Source organism: Caloenas nicobarica, chromosome 8, assembly GCF_036013445.1.
Source record: "Caloenas nicobarica isolate bCalNic1 chromosome 8, bCalNic1.hap1, whole genome shotgun sequence".
NCBI classification, from domain to species: domain Eukaryota; kingdom Metazoa; phylum Chordata; class Aves; order Columbiformes; family Columbidae; genus Caloenas; species Caloenas nicobarica.
Window position 1 is genome coordinate 17,129,523 of NC_088252.1, and position 18,251 is coordinate 17,147,773.

The 18,251-nt window shown below is 38.4% G+C and overlaps 1 protein-coding gene across 1 annotated transcript in view; it reads right to left on the minus strand.

Moving 5' to 3' along the window:
- Positions 1-18,251, minus strand: part of SPATA16 (spermatogenesis associated 16) — a 79,234-nt gene that overhangs the window by 59,716 nt on the left and 1,267 nt on the right. The window contains exon 2 of the mRNA XM_065640429.1: positions 5,083-5,228. Within this exon, the coding sequence (XP_065496501.1) occupies positions 5,083-5,228 (146 nt within the window). The remainder of the gene's footprint in view (positions 1-5,082; positions 5,229-18,251) is intronic.

Here is an 18,251-nt window from a genome sequence, read left to right on the forward strand (position 1 = left end):
TAGCCTTTGACCTCAGTGGAGGAAGTCTCAGCCCATAAAACAGGAACTATGTCACTGATATATCAACCTGGAAATAGCACATGATTCAGAGTTGAGTATTGGAATCCAGAGAAGTGCCTTCTCATTTAAAAAGTAATAAAAAGTTTAAGTTCATAGAAATATTTGAAATACTGCATGAGAAGGAATTATTTTAAGAATACTTCTGGTTTATATTATCCAGAGCATCTCAATGGAATAGCTTTGTATTAATAATATCTCATCTATTATGTATATTGCAATATACCTAACACAATTCCTGAAGTAATTAGATGCTGCTAATTATTCTTTTCTTCCCTTTTCTGAGGTAAAGAGATTTGGAGAGTAGTTTAGAGAAAAGTATATGTTACACTACAGACTTCCCACAGATGAGCTGAATCAGCCATTATGTTTCTCATTTTTCTTCTTCTACCTAAAAATCCATGCTCTTCTTGTGCTCTTCTTCTATTGTCTTCATTTTATTGTCCACTGCCTGCACTGTGTCATACCATCATTGCATTATTTTTTATTATCTAATATTTCACTAGAATTCCATTCTTCAACTTACTCTAATGTAGACCTATTTTAAAGGTGCAGAATAAGGAAGCTAGGGAATGGAGAAGTAGCTGAATATTGAATTATTAGTCTGGAAGTTCTGAATTAATCTGGATTAAAGAGTCCTGATTTATTCTGTCTGTAATACAATGACCAAGTTTTGAGATGCCTTTTTTTTTTTTTCTGACAGATATTGCATAAAGCTTGATCATCAATAATTATTTTAAACCTTTTGTATTTGAAAAGTTGATGGGAAAAATGCAGAGGATTTAGAATTAAATCTCTGAGGCTTCAGCTGTTTTAAATTTTTTTCACACCATGCCTCCATAAGAGAATTCCCTCTGTTAAGTCATCACTAAAGCAATCATGTACTACTTAACAGAGGTGCTATATTCTACTTCATGTGTCTCCCTATGAATTGTGCAAGAGGCATTAGGGAGCCCTGCCTTCCACCGAACACATAAAAAGGCAGAGTAGAAAAGGCTTTACAGATTTATTACATTCTCTATGCATTGCCTTTCCAGAATGGAGGGAGAGAACTGGCAGCAGGCTATGCTGTGGAGTAGAATCTGCAAGGACGCAGGAAAATCTTTGCTAACCCCCTAAGATTTTTAATAGCTCTGTACAGCAGTCCCCATTATCATGAACATATTTTTCAGGCATTACTTAGAGGAAATGTTAAATAAACTTCTCACAATGTCTGATACCTCTTTCTCCCCTTAGCATTTACATTCGGAATTTCCAGATTGAGGGAAGGAGGGCAGAGAGGAAAGTCCAGGGATGCTCTGGGAGGAGGTGGGTAACAAACATCCTTCCAGATGGCAGTTCCCAATGCATGTCCCGCCACCAACCGTGGGCTTCCCGTGGCATGATGATTATCCCGTTGGGAAGAGGTGGGACTCCTCACCTCTGGTGGGCAGCCTCCTTCCCCTGCTGAGGAGCTTTTTTTCCAGAGGAACCCTGTGGCACCAGCAGCCACGTTGCAGCTGGGCAGGGGGTGATCAAAAGTAGGCAGAAAGGAAACAAAAAGCTTTTTGTCACTTCCTGCTGGGCAGGTGATGATAAGCTCTTCCATATGTTCTAGTGCTTAATCCACGTACAGGGTCTCTACAAACAGCAGTCTATGTTTAGGCAACTGGATCAAGCCATGTGTCTGTCATTCTTCAAATCTTGTGTGCTGTGAGGACCGCAGCAGCTGAGAAAGCATTAGTGGAGCATCAAAACTGTATTTCCAATAGAAAGTTCCTGTGTTGTTTGCTCATGTGCAAACAGTAAGTCACATGGTGTCAATGGAGGCTAATTTTAGCTTGCTTGGAGGAAAAAAGCAAAATAAACAAAGAAACTGTAAAGGAATATAGAGTCTCGTTGAGAAAGTAGTGCATCTCATGTTTTGAAGGTTCTTCCATCTTCAATTGTCATGGAGTTCAGCATCACTCTCTCCAGTTTCAGGCAAAATTGAAATCTCAACAGTTGCTGGGCTGTGTACGTGATGCACCGGGGGTTGTTACATGCAACTGCAGCTTTATGGATTTCTCTGTTAGGCCTGGCCCTCTGAAGAGCAGGCATAATTGGGGGGCTGCTCTGCTGAAATGCTGTGCTCTGCTTCAAGATTGTTTTCATTTGGGGCAAAAATTTAACCACTGACATTATTGGGCTGAGCAACATAAGGCCTAAGTATTAATCTGTGGTTTCTTAGTCAGTTCTTGACTTCTCAGACCTTCACTGTTTTGCCATCTGCTATAATTGAAAATTGCCTTCTGCAACCAAAGGGAAAAATCTAATTTCTCAGCAAGCCATATGGGGTTATTAAGATCATTAAACCCTGGTATGCCATAATGCCTGGGCCAAAAGGACCGCAGGGCATGTAAATATTGTGTGATTCATTTTATAGCTTCAGACTGCAAATTAGGAATTATTTTGATGGCTATCTTATGATGAAAAGTGGTGGTCAAGTAGGTTACTGCAGATGTTGCTGGTGAGGTCAATACATGGTATGTTTGTTTAAGGCTTTGACAGATGAGAAGTGATTTTAATAGTGTTTGATTGTGAAGGGTAAATCTTTTGTATCGGCCTGACAAATGATTGGAACCCAGCCTGTGTCCTCAGTTGTGCCAGTGATGCTAAAGGCAGCCTTAAATTTTGGTATTAAGAAACCAGAGAGCACAATTTCCACTTTTCACGAGGACTCAGACTTGGCTTCTCATACAGGACATAAAGCTGATGATATGAATTGTGCTTCTTTTCCCTTCTTAAGAATAGGAAAGCTATTCCTCTGAAGATGCCTGTTCTTGAACACTTTAAAACTGAGCTGCTGGCATTTTTCTCTACTTGTCTAGTTGTGATATCTTGTAAGATATCTTCCTAGCAAAACCCGCTTCTATATATTTGATACAATTAGGTGTGAGAATGTTAAAGCTGATTTTTTTTTTGGTTAATAAGGCTTAAGAAATGAATGCAGGAGGTGTGAAATTTACATGAAATTAAAGGAAGAATAGTTCAGTAAATGCAAATAAATGCAGAAATGAATATTTTAATTTGGATTCATGATTAATGCCAAAGGATTACCAGCAAACCGTTAAAATGCGGTGATGACATAAAACTCAATGGGAATAAAAATTCTATATGCACTAGTTAACTGATGGCAGCAAGCTATTTTTAGGAGGATAGCTTGGAGTAATTTATTTGCTCCTTTTGAAAAATATAGCTATTGATTATATTTCAAGTTTTGTCTTTGTGTTAATTATGCTGCAGAATATTTTTTGCTGCTATACTATCATATCAGTTCCTGTATTTTACAATGTGACTACCATGGTCAGTAGATTTATTCCCAGTCTGCAAGTTATTCAATGATTTATATTGAAAATAGGCATTACCGACTGCCACTTTTCTTTGTGCTATGTAACTGAATGAGTTACGAATAAATTGTTATAATTGTATGTAAGAAAGATGAGTGAAGATTTTTTCCCTACTTCAGTTTTCCAGTGATCTCAATCTGACTGCATTTATTTTCTGTGTAGGTCATGGGTTTCTGTTTTAAGACAATTGAAACCAAAGCATGTCTGAATAGGCTTTAATTTCTGTAGCACTGGGGTCAGCACACCTTATGATTTTGAAATCAAGGTAATTTAAAGGAGGTCAAGACAAGTATTTCCTGTTCTAGTTATATCTATACTGTCCTAATAGCTTCATTGTTTTAGTGTTTTTTTGGAAATCACAGAAGAAGAGAGTGATCATTAACATTTTTACATTTTTCCAGAAGTTGGGAGCCCAGTCAAAGTTTATTTTTCACTTTTCTAACATGGTCTGTAAGAAGTCATGAAAAAATGTGGTTGGTTTTTAGTTTGCTTTTTTTTTTTTTTGTATTGTGATATCTCAGTCTTTCCCACTTCCAATGCTTTGGCTCACATAACAGAATAATCTACCTGAAAGGAATACAGGTGGTGTCCCTGCTAGATGTGCCCTGGGAGAGCACCTAATGTTCTCTAACTACTTATGGGCATTCAGATGGTACTTGGAACCAGTCTGAAGAATACACCCCCATGATGTGGATAGGCTCTGGGTAGGTGTAGCTTTACAGATAAAAAATGATTGGGGGAGGGGTGTGGAGGAGCAGGGGTGGGAGAAGAAGACCTCATCATTAAGTCAGGATTCTCAGACTTCCCATGACTTTGCGTGTATCTAAATGAACCCAGTGCCATGACAGCATCGCATTTCTATACCAGCACCTTATTCTTCACCACTGTTTTCTGTGCATTAGGCATAAGCATCTGCCTTCTCTTTTGTTGTAACTACTCTTTCGTAGCTACATTCAAGATGATTGTATGAAAAAATCCTCACCCTGCACTAATTGCATTGTCAATCTTAATATATATCATACAAGGGGAAAAAAAAAAGAGACCTCAATAATGAAGTCTTGCTGGCAGGACAGGCACGCGCTTGACGAAAACTATCCTTATGCCTGGATACTAATTAAAGGCAGCACAAACCCAGCAAAATCCTAACTCATCTGAAACTAGTGGGAATTTCATCTCCACCATGTGCAACTTTTGTTTCTGGCTTCTTTATGCATTGCTGGTGGTGCTGATTTTTGATGTGGATCACAAGTGAGCACATGAGGAATTACGTAATGAAAAATAACTTGAAGCCATCCCTGACCTAATCTGGCTTGAAAGAGATCAAGAGCTCATAGTATCATTACTGTCAGATAAGACTGAGAATGTTTATATTTTTCTGGCTTCAATTTAAGGGTGCCCTGAACTATGTACATGACTCACTTGCATATCCTCACCTGCTGTATAATCAAAGCAGTAAATGTATGCATGGCTATTGTGGCTTAATAGCTCGAATTTTGAGAATTAGTCCAATCTATACATCAGTGCCCTTTGTAAGTTGTGTTTTATTGATTCCTGTTTTCTCATTATTAGACTGATTCTCCCTGCACCAGGATTTATAGTCTTTGTTTAATTTTTGATTTCAGTCTTAGCAGTGTATCTGATCAATATTTATTTTTACCTGTGTGAATGATTCAGAGCATCATCAGGCTTCCTAAGCTTCAAGTAGCAGGTTACAAGCTTTGTCTCAATAAAACTGGCGATACTGGAAATGTCTTCTGGAGATGACTCAAAGGGATGGTCTATAGCAGCACCTTTACTGCAAAGCTGTGCAAGAAACACAACCAATATTTACTAATGTTATAATACACCTTTTTGTAACTGATAAATGGAGAAAACTGACTTCTAAGTAAAATATACCCTGACTCTAGTTAGAGTTACCACTATGAAAATCAGTACAAACATGTATGAATGTAATATAAAATGCAACGTCATTCTCCTGAAAGGGATAGTCGAGAGCAGATAATAAGATAAAAACAAAAAAGCAATTTTAGGAAAGAAACTATATTTTTCACTGTTTTCAAAAATGAAGGCTCAACTTCAGGCTCCCAAAATCCATGACCATCTTGAGACAGAGGTCGAAGGAGGAGTCTCAGATGGCTGTTATTTATTCCAGTAAAGCAGTGGTGAGCTCTGCCTTAGGCTCTGCTGCCTTAGTCTCACGGGTAGGACAGCAGAGTGTGATACAAGGCAAGGAAACCAGAATTTTTCCCCCTCACTTACTGGAAGGACTTTTCCTTCCTGGAAACTGCCATAGGAAGTAACAAGGATGAGATAAACCATCTTTTACGTCGTCTTGAGCTGTACAGAATTTAGCAGAGAGAAACATATCTTCTGTTTAAAAAAAAAAAAAATTATCTTCCTGATAGATAAATTGCCTGCTGTTACTCACATCCAATGACTTTCCCATCAAATAATGTTCTATTTGATAATGTGCATCATTAGAATTGGGTAACCCACAACTCCAAGTTTCAGAGAATCCTCAGCACTAGCAGAGGTATGATCGTGGGCAGGACAACCTTCAGTCCTCAAATATTTGTTTCATTAATCTACAGGCAACCTGATTTTGTAATGCCAAAGAGTAGTAAAAATTAACTTTTAGTTCTTAAGAAAATTCAACTATAAGCAATTAGATACAACTGTAAACAAATAGATTAAGTGTAAGAGCCTTGTCTTTTAAGGACAATAACGATATAGTGCTACTAATGAAAATGCAGTCGAAGGTCCTTTGCTTGGCTGAACATCCCTAAGAGGTTTGTTTAATGTGCGATGATTTCATCTGACTAGGTGACTTCACTGTGATTCAGCTTTAAAAGTAGACTTCTAACGAAGATTAACAAATTAATATTTATCTAGGCTGTGTGCTTAAACTCTCAGATCACACAAAGACCAATGCTGAGGACCCTTATGGCACTGATGTGCAACTGCAGCCTCATGTGGATGAACGCAGCTTCTGCTTTAAATGGATATATCCAAGGGACTTTCGCTTGAGTCCACTTTTGCCAGTCACCAAAGCTTTAAAATAGAACGAGGAGGCTCTGGGCTATTTGTCTGGCTCTTCATCACTAATAAGTTTAGTTATAATAATTAGTTTATTGTGCCTATGTAATTAAAATCCAGTGGTTGATTTTTAGGAGGTGCCATGTCAACTCAGCAGTTTGAGATCTCCTTAGAAGATTAACTCTGTCAAGAAAAAAGCTCTTCTATATATGTATGCATCTTCCTCTGTGTGATCCTTCAAAGCAAAAAGGATTATAGACTCACATGCACACTTAGCACCTACAAAGCTAACCCTAAATGTAAGATTTTTGTGCATTGGTTAGAGATTGACTCAATTGTTTACAGACAAGAAGGGTCATTCAGCAAACTGTGCCCCTAGTTCAGGTGTGATAAATATCTTTTTCACATCCCTTCTCTGCTGAGTGAAGTTACACAGTGTATATAACAACACCCATACATTTAAGATTTTCTATCATCTTGTTATCAGTAGAAGTTATAAATCAGAGAATTCATCACTTTTAACTTTGCTCATGGTGCCATATATATCTGCTGAAATGTCTCTATGGATAAGACGTGCTATACGTAGCTAAAAGACCCAGAGAATTATGTTCACATCAGTGAACATAAAAGTATCGTCAAGTTTTTCTGTAATAACACTTTTCAGCTGAATTGCCCATGCTGTGACCTCTGTGAAATTTATGGGAATGAGAGATTTGAGGCTACTTCTTGGATTTTCAAGTTCTTGAATGATTGTGAGAAGAAAAGAATCATTTAGGGATCTCTTCAGTATAAAGTGCCGCAATTCAGAGTTTCCTCAAGTCTTACTGCTGATAGGAAGAGTTATGTATAGACCTGTGTAACCCCTCAGTTATCTTTGACAAAAACCAAGACATGAGTCTCTGTAAACCATATCTGAACAGATAAGGATTCAGAAAATATGTTTCAATGCAGTGAAGATTGGGTTCTGCCAGGTCTTCTCTAAGACATCTCAGAGTAAGAGTTCAAAGTAACAAATAATAACTCAATCTTTAATCTCACAAAAATCAGAGTAATATTTTAAAGGATGTGCCTATGTTTGGGACTATCTAGATTGTATCATTTTTTTAGACCCAAGCTCTCTCCTGATTTTTATGTAGCATTTCTGCAGTGGATAAATGTGTTTGAGATGGACTCATCCACACTAATTCCATAGTAATAACAGCAACATGCACCAGAAGTAAGATTTAACTTAATTTTACAGAAATGGCTCCTTCTGTACTAAGCAGAAAGGTTACGAATATACAAAATAGCCCTAGCGTCTGTTATTAGTGAGATGCACAATTAAATGTACTGGCTGATACGAGGGATCTTTTTGGTAGCAATATGGGCACCACTGGAAAAGGTTTGTGTTGGGTGAACCATCTTGATACAGACTGATGAGCATGTCATCATTTGCCAGACTCTGATGGAGATGACACCTTTTTGTGTGTTTCATCGCCCTTTACTGTATTTTGCTGGCCTTCCTGATAAAAGGACTTGTCTATGCATCAGGAGAAGGACTGTTTTCTTGTGTTTTCTGATCTGCCACTGAATATTGAGTCTGAGTGGTTTTTGGGGGGTTGAGGCAAAGACAGTGCCAGAAAGCATCTGAGAAAGCTCTTTTGGGGAAGTTCCCAGAAGAGAAGTGAGTCAGGAAAGAGAGTGAGCTGGGATTTTGCAGTACAGGTGGGGATGTGGAGAGGAGTTGTAGAAAGACTCACATCTGAGTTTCAAAGGGGAAGAGAAAAAGGAAAATTTCCTAGGGATCCAAAGGAACCTCTGTAGCTACAGACTGTTGTAACTTTGGGAAACCCTGCTGGACTGAGAGCAAGGGAAGAAGAAAGGCTGTGCCATGCACAGATATAATGAGCAGGGAGGAGAGTTGTTTTCAATTTGCATGTTTTACCCAGCAGAACTGAGTTTTCCTTATCTTGTTATAATCTACAGCCCAATAAAACTACCTCTGAAGATCGAAAGGGCTGTTAGTGTTTTTGGAGTAAAAGTTAACAGCAGCTCCATCTTGCTCCTCTGAATACCCTAAGCTCCTGTCACAAGGACATTCAAATATAGATGTGAGCTTCTAGAGGTCATTACATATTGTACCATTGAGGGTTTCTTATCCCAGAAACAGAATGTTATGGAATTTTATTTTAATTCCAAACTGGGAAATATGGGGGTTCTTCTTACCAAGACTTTGAACTTTTGGTCTGCAGAAATATTGCCAATATCTTAAAGGTTATTAAGGCTATGAAATTGGAGTAAACAACTTAAACATTGGAAGATTTACAGCCAATCTGGGGTTTAAAAACCTGCAATGTACCATTTTATGTCCTTTACCATAGCTAGCAAACTAACAGTATTTTTAACTTTCAGACTTGGTCTACCTGAGAGTACCCCTGTCAGTAGATAGGAATATTTTTTTTTTTCCTGAAATAATATTGAATTTTAAAAATCCTGCAAAAGCTTATTTATATTATTATGGGGCCCTTGTTACAACTGGAAGCGGTCATGCAGATTTTGTGCACGTGTATCACACATCCTTTAGAAGACTGCTTTGTTATCCCATCCAAAGAGTTACCGAGTATGTATATGAAATGTAAGGAATGAAACAGTTACCTGCAATTTTTGTATAAGTGGTGTCTGACACTAATTATCTTTCACTGATAAAGGAAGTTTCTCTTACCATGTGTAGCACCCTATAAATATATTGCTGAAACCAGAGTTTTATAAATGTTCATGATAAAGTACTTTGTCAGAGGTCACAGAACAAGTCTGTGACACTATGAACTTAGCATAGATCTTGTTCTGGTACTAAGGTTTTAATTCTGGTAGTAGCAAGCAAGGAAATTTTATGAGTAAAGACCTCCCAGGCATTGACTAATAAGAAAGTGAGGAAAAGGTCCCCCCAAACCCACCATGACTTTGGTAAAAGACCAGTGGAAATGCTGATTGTTAAGGTAGCTTTCCAGTTAGCATGTGTGGTGTTTGGAAAAATAAAATTAGAGCTCTGGTGATTTGTACATCTGCACATTTGCATTTCTGCCAGGACACTCTTTACTGAAAACAAGGCGAAATGTTTGAGTGTAAGAAACTGGCTATGGTAACAGTTTACTAATCGCTACTATAGGTTTGGTGTCTGTTAAATTCAGGAATACAGTTTGCCTTAAAGAATAAGATGCCCAATAGATATCCATCTCCCTGTGTGGATATAGATACATATTTGTTAGCAAATTTAGCTTGGGAAAACAGGTAAATTGGTTCAAATGGTGTGCATCAATGAGATTCTTTTGCAACTTCCATGAGATCACTCATGCTTACCTCTGCCATACTGAAAGGGTTAAGTGTCAGCGTGACTACAGCAGTAACCTGCTAGCCTTGCTGGAGCTGATTGCGTGTTTTGTTTTATTGTGGTCGTGGTGGTGGTTGTTACTAGAGGAATGTTTGATCATGCCTCTCCATTTTAAAGATTACTTTGTGGGTTTCCCTGGGGTGATTTTTAGAGTGGCTAATCAGAGAGACAAACCTGAAAAGGCAAGAAATATTTAATTAGTGTCTTGCCTTCTGACTAGCCAACAGTCCTAACCAGATGCCTTCACTTCAGAGCCATCCAAGTAATCAGCCTGGTAACGTCACTGCATTGCACATCAGGCACCTGGCAAGTTGAACACTAACTACATCCCAGAAAATGTCTGCTAAGGAAGCCTACTTCTGAAAATAACTTTCAAAGCCTGATAGCAAGCCTCACACAGGGCCGAAAACAAACTGCTTTTTGTATGTTGCACTGTATTCCAGTCCTTACAACTGCTAGGCACTACCAAAAAATACCGTAGGAAACCAGTGTAACAAAGAACCAGTTAACAGCGGTTTTGTCTCAGTGGAGAGAGAAAAAAAAAGTCAGTATGGAGAATAAAAAGAGAGAGGATATTCTCTCAATAATACGTTTTCATGCAGCATAACTTTCCGGCTCCTATTTGAAGTCATACTGACATCTTGGTATGCAATTTCAGTCAGCAGAGCAGGAATTGTATATAAACCCCCTGTCTTTATTGCTAATGAGATTTGTGTAAATAACTGGCTAGAAAACATATTGAAAATATATAATTCACTGCTAAATATGAATGCAGGTGCCAGGTAGAGAACAACTAAATTTACTAGGTTTCCTGCAATGTGCTTTGCAATGGGTAATTCAAATAATATATATGATATTTTTGGCATATTAGCTGCTCTATGCAGAGTTAGCACTGGATTCTGTAATAGTAATGCGTGCACAGAACGTATTTGCTATCTTGGGGATATTAGTGGTTACGCAGTATTGGCTGAGAGCCAAATATACCTCAGATAATAAGTTTTGAGAAATGATCCCTATTTTCTATTCAGAAAACCACTATTTGGCAGAAAAGCCTGGATCCGGTAAGTATTGACTGTACCAGATGAACTGAATAGGCTGCTTGCCTTCACCATGGCGTCTGCTGGCATGGGGTTCTGCCTGCTCCCCCCACGTTTCCATTGGGTTTGTCTTAAGCCCTGTCTCTGTCTAGGTTTAAATTTCTTCTTTGGCTACAATCAGCCCTTTTTGCAGAAACCAGAAGTACATGGAAGGGATTTGGTGATCAGGTGGGGCAGAATGTTGGAGAAGTTGGAACCTAAATTTTACGTTCTCCAAAGGCTGACAGGTTTTGTGAATCTGTCACTGTTCTGGCCTTTCAGGAGACAAAATCTCTTTGCAAAAACAAGATTTCAAGCGCCCACAAACTTCAGAGGATATAGGGTTTTAGTTTGTCCTTTTTTTCCTACGTGGATTCTGCTTTATAAAAATAAACTTGATTTGAATTTTTCTCTCCTACAGAAGCTAATGACGTCCCCTGCAGCACTCCTAAGATGAAGTCATTCCTGTTTATTGGCCCCACTTCAGATAAAGGCTTTACTTTCCCCCAGTGCAAACTTAAGGGTCTTTCTCATATTATAAATAATTTGATTTGGAAGCATTAAATGAGGAACAAAGGTTTTGGAAAAATATCATCTGTTTGACTTCAGCTTAATCTGTGTGCTGTGCTATAAATCTGTGCCTATCATTATCAATTCCTATTTTATGGAGTGTTCCTTTTATCAGTATTGCCAGGGTGAGAGGAGTAGTCACAGAAGAAGAAACAAAAAAAAATCAACCCCAGAGCTCTCTAATGAAACATACATTGTGGAATCAATATACTACAATAGTTTCTGAGCAGCGTTATATTTTGTACAACATACTGAAGTCTCCGTTATAGATTGCCTTTGTAATACAAAATCTTTCAGTCCTCCACTGTAAGTCCATCCAACACACAACCAAACTAAGGATGGTGTAAATATTCCATGTAAAAACCAAAAAATCAGCTAGAAGTCAAAACTGATACCAGTACCACCTCTTGATAGGCTTGTCGTTCAAGATGCCTATTGGACTTCAAAGCAGGAGCACCAGTCTGTTGATAATGTTCACAGGAGGAGCTGGCCAAAATGAATGTGTTTTTGGAGGCAACTGTCAGCTGGTGTGATGTGACTATATTGTAGAAAGATTTTGAGAGCTGTCATGATTGCTTGGAAAAAGCAATATAATTTCAGGCCAACTAATTTAATCCCTTTGCCAAGAGATTTGCTACTGCTAAGTCCAAACACAGAGATATCTCACTGGCACTTTTATTAAACGCAAACTATGTGAAAGGTTCACTCCATTGTGATGGACAGGATTATTAGGGAAAAGCAATAATTTGCTGATGCGTTATTTTCATGCAATTTTTGGATATGACATGAAGGTTAGCTGCAAGGCCAGCTCTCCCCTCTCTCCCCACCTCAGGATGGTGTGGATTTGGCAAACTCCACCAAGAATCCTTTCAACAGTATTGTCAGTGTTAAAAACACAGCACATATCCATGCCTCAGGAATAAACAGAAATAAAGCTCTTCCTTAAAGTAACCTAACCAGAATTCATTCCCCCCTACTTTTTATTGTTTCGTTCACCTCTGTAAAGCTTTTCAGCATTTATATTCATTTTACCCTGTCAAAGCTGAACAGGAGTAAGATAACAAATGGTTCTGGTAGCAGCTGTCACCACCTACTGTCTGTGTATGCCTGTGTGAATCTCTAAATGGAAATAAAGTACTTTAATAACACATTTTCTCTAAACTGTCCTCATGGATAAAGTTACTCTCAAATCAGTCCATGAATGCTTTCCAATTCAGTGCCCACTTCAGCCTGTGTCTCTGCCTCTCCTCTGCAGAGTCTATATAGGTACATAGCAATATGATTTAAAGACATTTCACATAGAAAATTCTTTAACAGCATACCTTCTGTGCCTGCTGCTTGCCTGTATTAGCTGCTTTTGGTGTCTGAACAATCTCCTCACTTGCCTAATTTTCTTGCTATAAATTAAGCCAACTGTCACTGCTTTTTTTGCACTGTGTTGGCTCTAGCCAGGAAGCACCTAGAGCCACAAATTAGCCGCAAATTGCTCTGCCCTCCCTATTCCTGTATGATACCTTCCAGGAGCAGGTGGCAGTTGGGAGGATAAACACTTCCAACTTCTTGGGGCCCTCAACATAAACCCCACTTAAAGATGGGCTCTGAGACACCACTTTGCATTCAGAGACAAGAGGCAGCATCACATGTTGGGGTTTATCTGCTATCAGTATCACAATGCATGTGATACATGTGGGGAGCTGTGGGGTTCAGGGACCTAGGGAATTTTTTTCCTTGTGTTACCTCCTGAGGAATATACTACAGGGACCTTGTCTCTGTTTCTCAGTGTTTGTAAAACACGTGGTTTGCGTGTGTTTAGGTCAATGAGGCTTTTGATTGTGACAACGAAATATACTGCATAATGTTTACAAAGTATGGAGAAAATATTTGGTCACTTTGAGCACTTGTCACTTACAGGTAAATAATTCAATAGCATGTGAGGAAACCGATTAGAGTTAATTAGAAATTGGCTGATCTGTTTTGGCACAAAAATTATGGGAAAATATGGTCTGTCCATTCTGGAACAGGGATTTTGCTCCTATACATACACACTGGTGAAGAAATACATTGTTTTATGGTCAACACATAGTATTCCTTTGAGGAAAAAAAGCACCTTATAAGCCAGATACGTAACAGCAGTTCAGGCAGGAAGGATGGGGGCACAAATCCTTATAGACAAATAGCCACGCAGCTCCTCAGCTTTATTTCACGGTGACAGGCATGCTGGAAATGTCTAGAAGATTAATAGATTCAAATTCAGTGATCAAAAAATGGGACCATGTCCAAATGGATCATTATAACAGATTCCCACTCTGTCCCATAAGCCAGATTTGAGCCATCTGTAAGCTTCATGTTCCTGGTCTAAAATCTTCTGCAGCCATAAAAGACAATAAGTATCAATAGAGGGAAAAAAAAAATCAATTTCTTGGCTTTGCAGCCTAAAAATGTAGTGATGGGACTGTAGGGAGAGAGAACCTGCTGATTATTTGGTGGTTTTTGTGTATGAGTTTTTTGTGGCTTGTTTTGTTGTTGTTTTTTTAATAAGCAAGTTAAATGAGTAGGCTGTATTTAGGAAATTACGTTGTTATTAGAGGTTAAAAGTATATTTCTAGACACTAATGTGAGCATCTCACACTCAGGCTTTGAGGGATCAGTGTCTGTCATCTTTGATGTTCTCTGTCCAAGACCTGATGTACTCCCAGGACGTTTCTAGAGGGCCTGTATTGATGATAGGGACAGATAACCTATGAGTCTGATTTTTAGCTCCAGAGAGTTGGTGCTAAAAATAAATATATAACCTTTCATATTCTCTCTCTTGAGGACTTTCATGGCGTTAAACTGTTTCTAGTCCTTGCACAACTCTTCATGGTGAGAGGGGACGGGGAAAACTCTATAACCCCTTTCATTCCTGTGGATGATCAGGAATTCCAGTCTTCATGCCCTATAAAGCAAGGGGAAAAGAAGCTGTCTGTCACTTTTTCTAACGTGCTCTACCAGTGGGTAGAGTACTTAAGATGAACCTCTTTGCACATACGTATTTATATAGTAAATATTCATTTTTTTGTTTGTCATATTACAAAACTGATGGCAGGCTAGGTCGAACCATGCTGCCTGATCCTGTATTGGGACATAATTATGTCCACAAGGCACCGGTGCCACAGCCACTTTCAAAAGATTTCCTTTTTGCAGTTATTGTTGCTTGGAAGAGACAGTGTGGTCTTGACAAAGCCTTCTCTGCAAGCAGTGAATCACAAGCCAATGAGCCGCAGAAAAGGTTAATCTAAAACTCAAGGTGCGCAAAAAAGATGGCACTAATGTTTATCTCCCTGCCATAGGAACGGTGCCTATAATAGCCATCTGTGGAAAATGGAGATATTCCAGCTTGTGGAAGGCACCACAACAGCACTCTGGTGAATTAATCACATGCTGTTTGAAGCCTTCGCCTCACACGTGGGATGAATTTCATGTCTCTGAGATATTCTATGCCGAAAGCTGTGTGCAGAGATACTGTGGACTTATTTCTGTGTGTGCCAGTCATGAACCTTTCTCATTTATTTTTTTTAATCACAGGGGGAGGATTGCTTTCAGAACAGCAGGGTCTGAAATTTAAGTTTGTGCAGGTTTTAAACAGGCTGATGTTTCTGAAGTCTTTTATGCTCTCTGATATTAGGGGATTAGTTTGAGACAAGATCTTTCGATCCTCATAAAGGTTTAATGTTATTTTGTTGCTAAGCTGTTAATTGGCTAGAGATTTTATAGATATACGTATGTGGCTTCCACTGAGGTTTCAAGCTAAAGAGGGATTTCTCGTACCCTTCGTATCTGAGTCCAGATGTTCAGGTCCTATTTCCCTATATTCTAGCAGATGGATGCCAAAAATTTAGGGAAATATACAGTGGTTTTCACTGTAATATATATAATATATTTATTATTGAGATAGGAAGTAGAAGAGTGAGGGCTATTGCCCCAATTTCTTCTGCTATTTTCCTCATTATCAACAGAAACTACTTGATTCTTAAGCTTTAATGGTGAGAGTTCTCCAAGGGAGCGTTATTTTTTCCCTCTCCCCGGCCAACTATAATGCAGCTGACTAACACCAAGTCCCTCCTGATTAATTTAATGGTAGCTAAATAGTGCAGAAATAGTGAGAATCCACCAATTCTTCTGATGAGATTGCCTTCCTGATGTCTGTGGTAATCAGCAGCATGCTGTCCAACATGTAGAAGTCTTTAAATTAAACAAGCATTTCAATTTTCCTTTCCGACAAATAATTTTCCTGTTTCTTTTTTCAATCCAATAATTTCAATGCTAGACTTCAGAACTGCCTGTTATTTGCATATCTGAAAAACAACATGATTTAAAGAATTATGATACCACATGAATATATAGATGAATCTAGAAAAATTTTGGCTTAAAGAGGAGCCAAGAAGTGCATGATATTTGTGATATGTAAGGTAGCACTAGTTTATACTATAGAAATTTAATACTATGCATGTGGTTTTCTGGATCAGTCTCTAACTCAAAATGTTGTCATGTCGGACTAAAAACCTTAATTCACTGAAATCTGAAAAATGACTGTAAACATTTTTACACCAGAAACCATAACTTTGAATTTTCTTGTTACGTATCACGTCTCTTCACCCATATGGGCCAAGCAACCACATTTCCAATCACAGAATAGACAAAATGGAGGCAATGCAGAGAAAAGCATAAAAAATGATACAGAAGCTTATAAAATGTGGCCTGGGAGGAGATACTACAGTGATTGAATTTACTTAATTTAGAGAAGACTGAAAACAGGTATGCTAAGAGGTTGCAAGTAAAGAGGTAAAGTGGTGTTTAATTGCTCTTCGTGTCAAACAAGGATACAAAACACACAATGGGCTGTTTTGCACCATAGAAGATTGGGAGAAACTTTCTGTCGGCTTGCTGATAGAGATGAGAAGTCTGTCTCACTGTAGATTTTTAGAAACAGAGTACAGAAGTGTCTTTTAAGGGATATTTTGGGGTTTGCTTCTGAGGAGAGCTGGATTAAGAGACTGCTGAGAAGCTCCAGCTCTACAATTCTGTGATTTCCCAATCAGTCTGCCCACAATCCCAGGAAGGAATTCTTTAATCTCTACTTATTCTTTCACCAGTTTGTCTCTTTGTTAGCCTTTCCATTTTCTCTTAGGGGGTGACAAGTGCTCCTTTCTCCTCAAGTGACAAGTGGTTTTTTTGTCCCCATCACAGTTCATTTCTGAGTGTAGGACAAAAAAAAGCATAAGAGGGTGGCACTTTCTAATTTTACTCACTCACCGCTATAATATTTATTGTTTTAAAATAAAATGTCTTCAGCATTGTAGAAAAAAATAGGAATAGGATATTTACTTGTCAACGGCAAACCTTTCATGTTTTACAAATGATTTGAATTAAGTTTGGCAGTATGGTACTGAAACAAGTACAGCTGGACCCTTTTTGAGGATGTCAAGTGCATAGCTGAAGTGATTGGGGTCAGAGCGAAGATAAAACATTACTGAGAGTCCAGACTCCAGCTTGCAAGTTCTCTATTCTAGTCACCAACCATATTCCTGGAAAATGAAAGTATCTTTTTTTTTTTTTCTTCGCTTTTTATTTGAGAAGCAGACACTGGCCTTTAAAATGCTGCTAAGAGTGCTTTTTTGTATCATGGAGAAAGTCAAGCCCTCATCTGCACAGTAAATGTTAGCAGTTGGGTTAATTGTGAGGATATAGGGCATCTTTCAAGGTTTATAAGACAGCTCTGCGTGTGGACGTACTGTTTTCAAAATGCTCTAATGCTACCTCTTTGAAAGCAGCATTTGGCTGCAGAGTGCTACTATTTAACAGGTTTAACATTACTAAAAATTGAGAGGCTGATGCCATTGTTAAATTTCATTCTGCACACAAGCAAACAGTTTATCATAGTCTGTTCCCAGCAATTGTAATCCAATTTTTGTTATCTTACATTGTTTAAAAAAAAAAAAGAGTGAAAGATACTGTACATCAATCTGATAAAAACGTTTAAATAACTGGGGCTTTTTTGTGATTATGTTGGTTTTATAGCAGCATTATGGAAACACGACAGGGTAACTAAAATCTGATTACGTCTAAGTCCTCGCCCATTATGTGATTATTATGAACCATGACTTCTGCTGGCACATTATGAATTACGTGGTCATAATACAAGGGATTTCCAATATAATTAACTGAGATTAGCAGCACTAGAGAAATCTGGGAACAATGATACAACTTTGAACAGTCAGTTTTACTGTAAATGCTGCTAGCTCTGGCTTCCAGGAAACAGGAGGCTGGTGGACGTAACCGTGACCCACCTGCTGGGGTTTCCTACATCTGCCTTCTCTTCCCTCTCCCTGTGAAATTAATTGCAAGCTTGCCAAAGTGCTAGGAACACTTTTTTTTTTTACTCTTTTCTTCTCAATTTATACTGAAAAAACTCAAGGCTTGCTGAGATTTTCAAAAATGCTAAAGGTCTTTAGATACCTCCTTTTGGGGGGAGTGGGGCTCAGCCCAAAACTGGAAAGGACTCTACTTTTAAAAACACAGAAATAACTACTTATTGAAAAACAGACTGTTGAAGACAGCTCCAGTTTGAGCACTTCAAGGCAGAAAGTAATTAAAATTACAGATCAGTTTCAAAGATCGTCGCCAAGGTCATATTGTTTCTTTAGTATCTCAGGCAGGCAAGAAGTCTGTCTTTACACACACAAAAAACTCAAACAAAACCCAAACAAAAAACCACCCCAAACCATAACAACCTCCCCC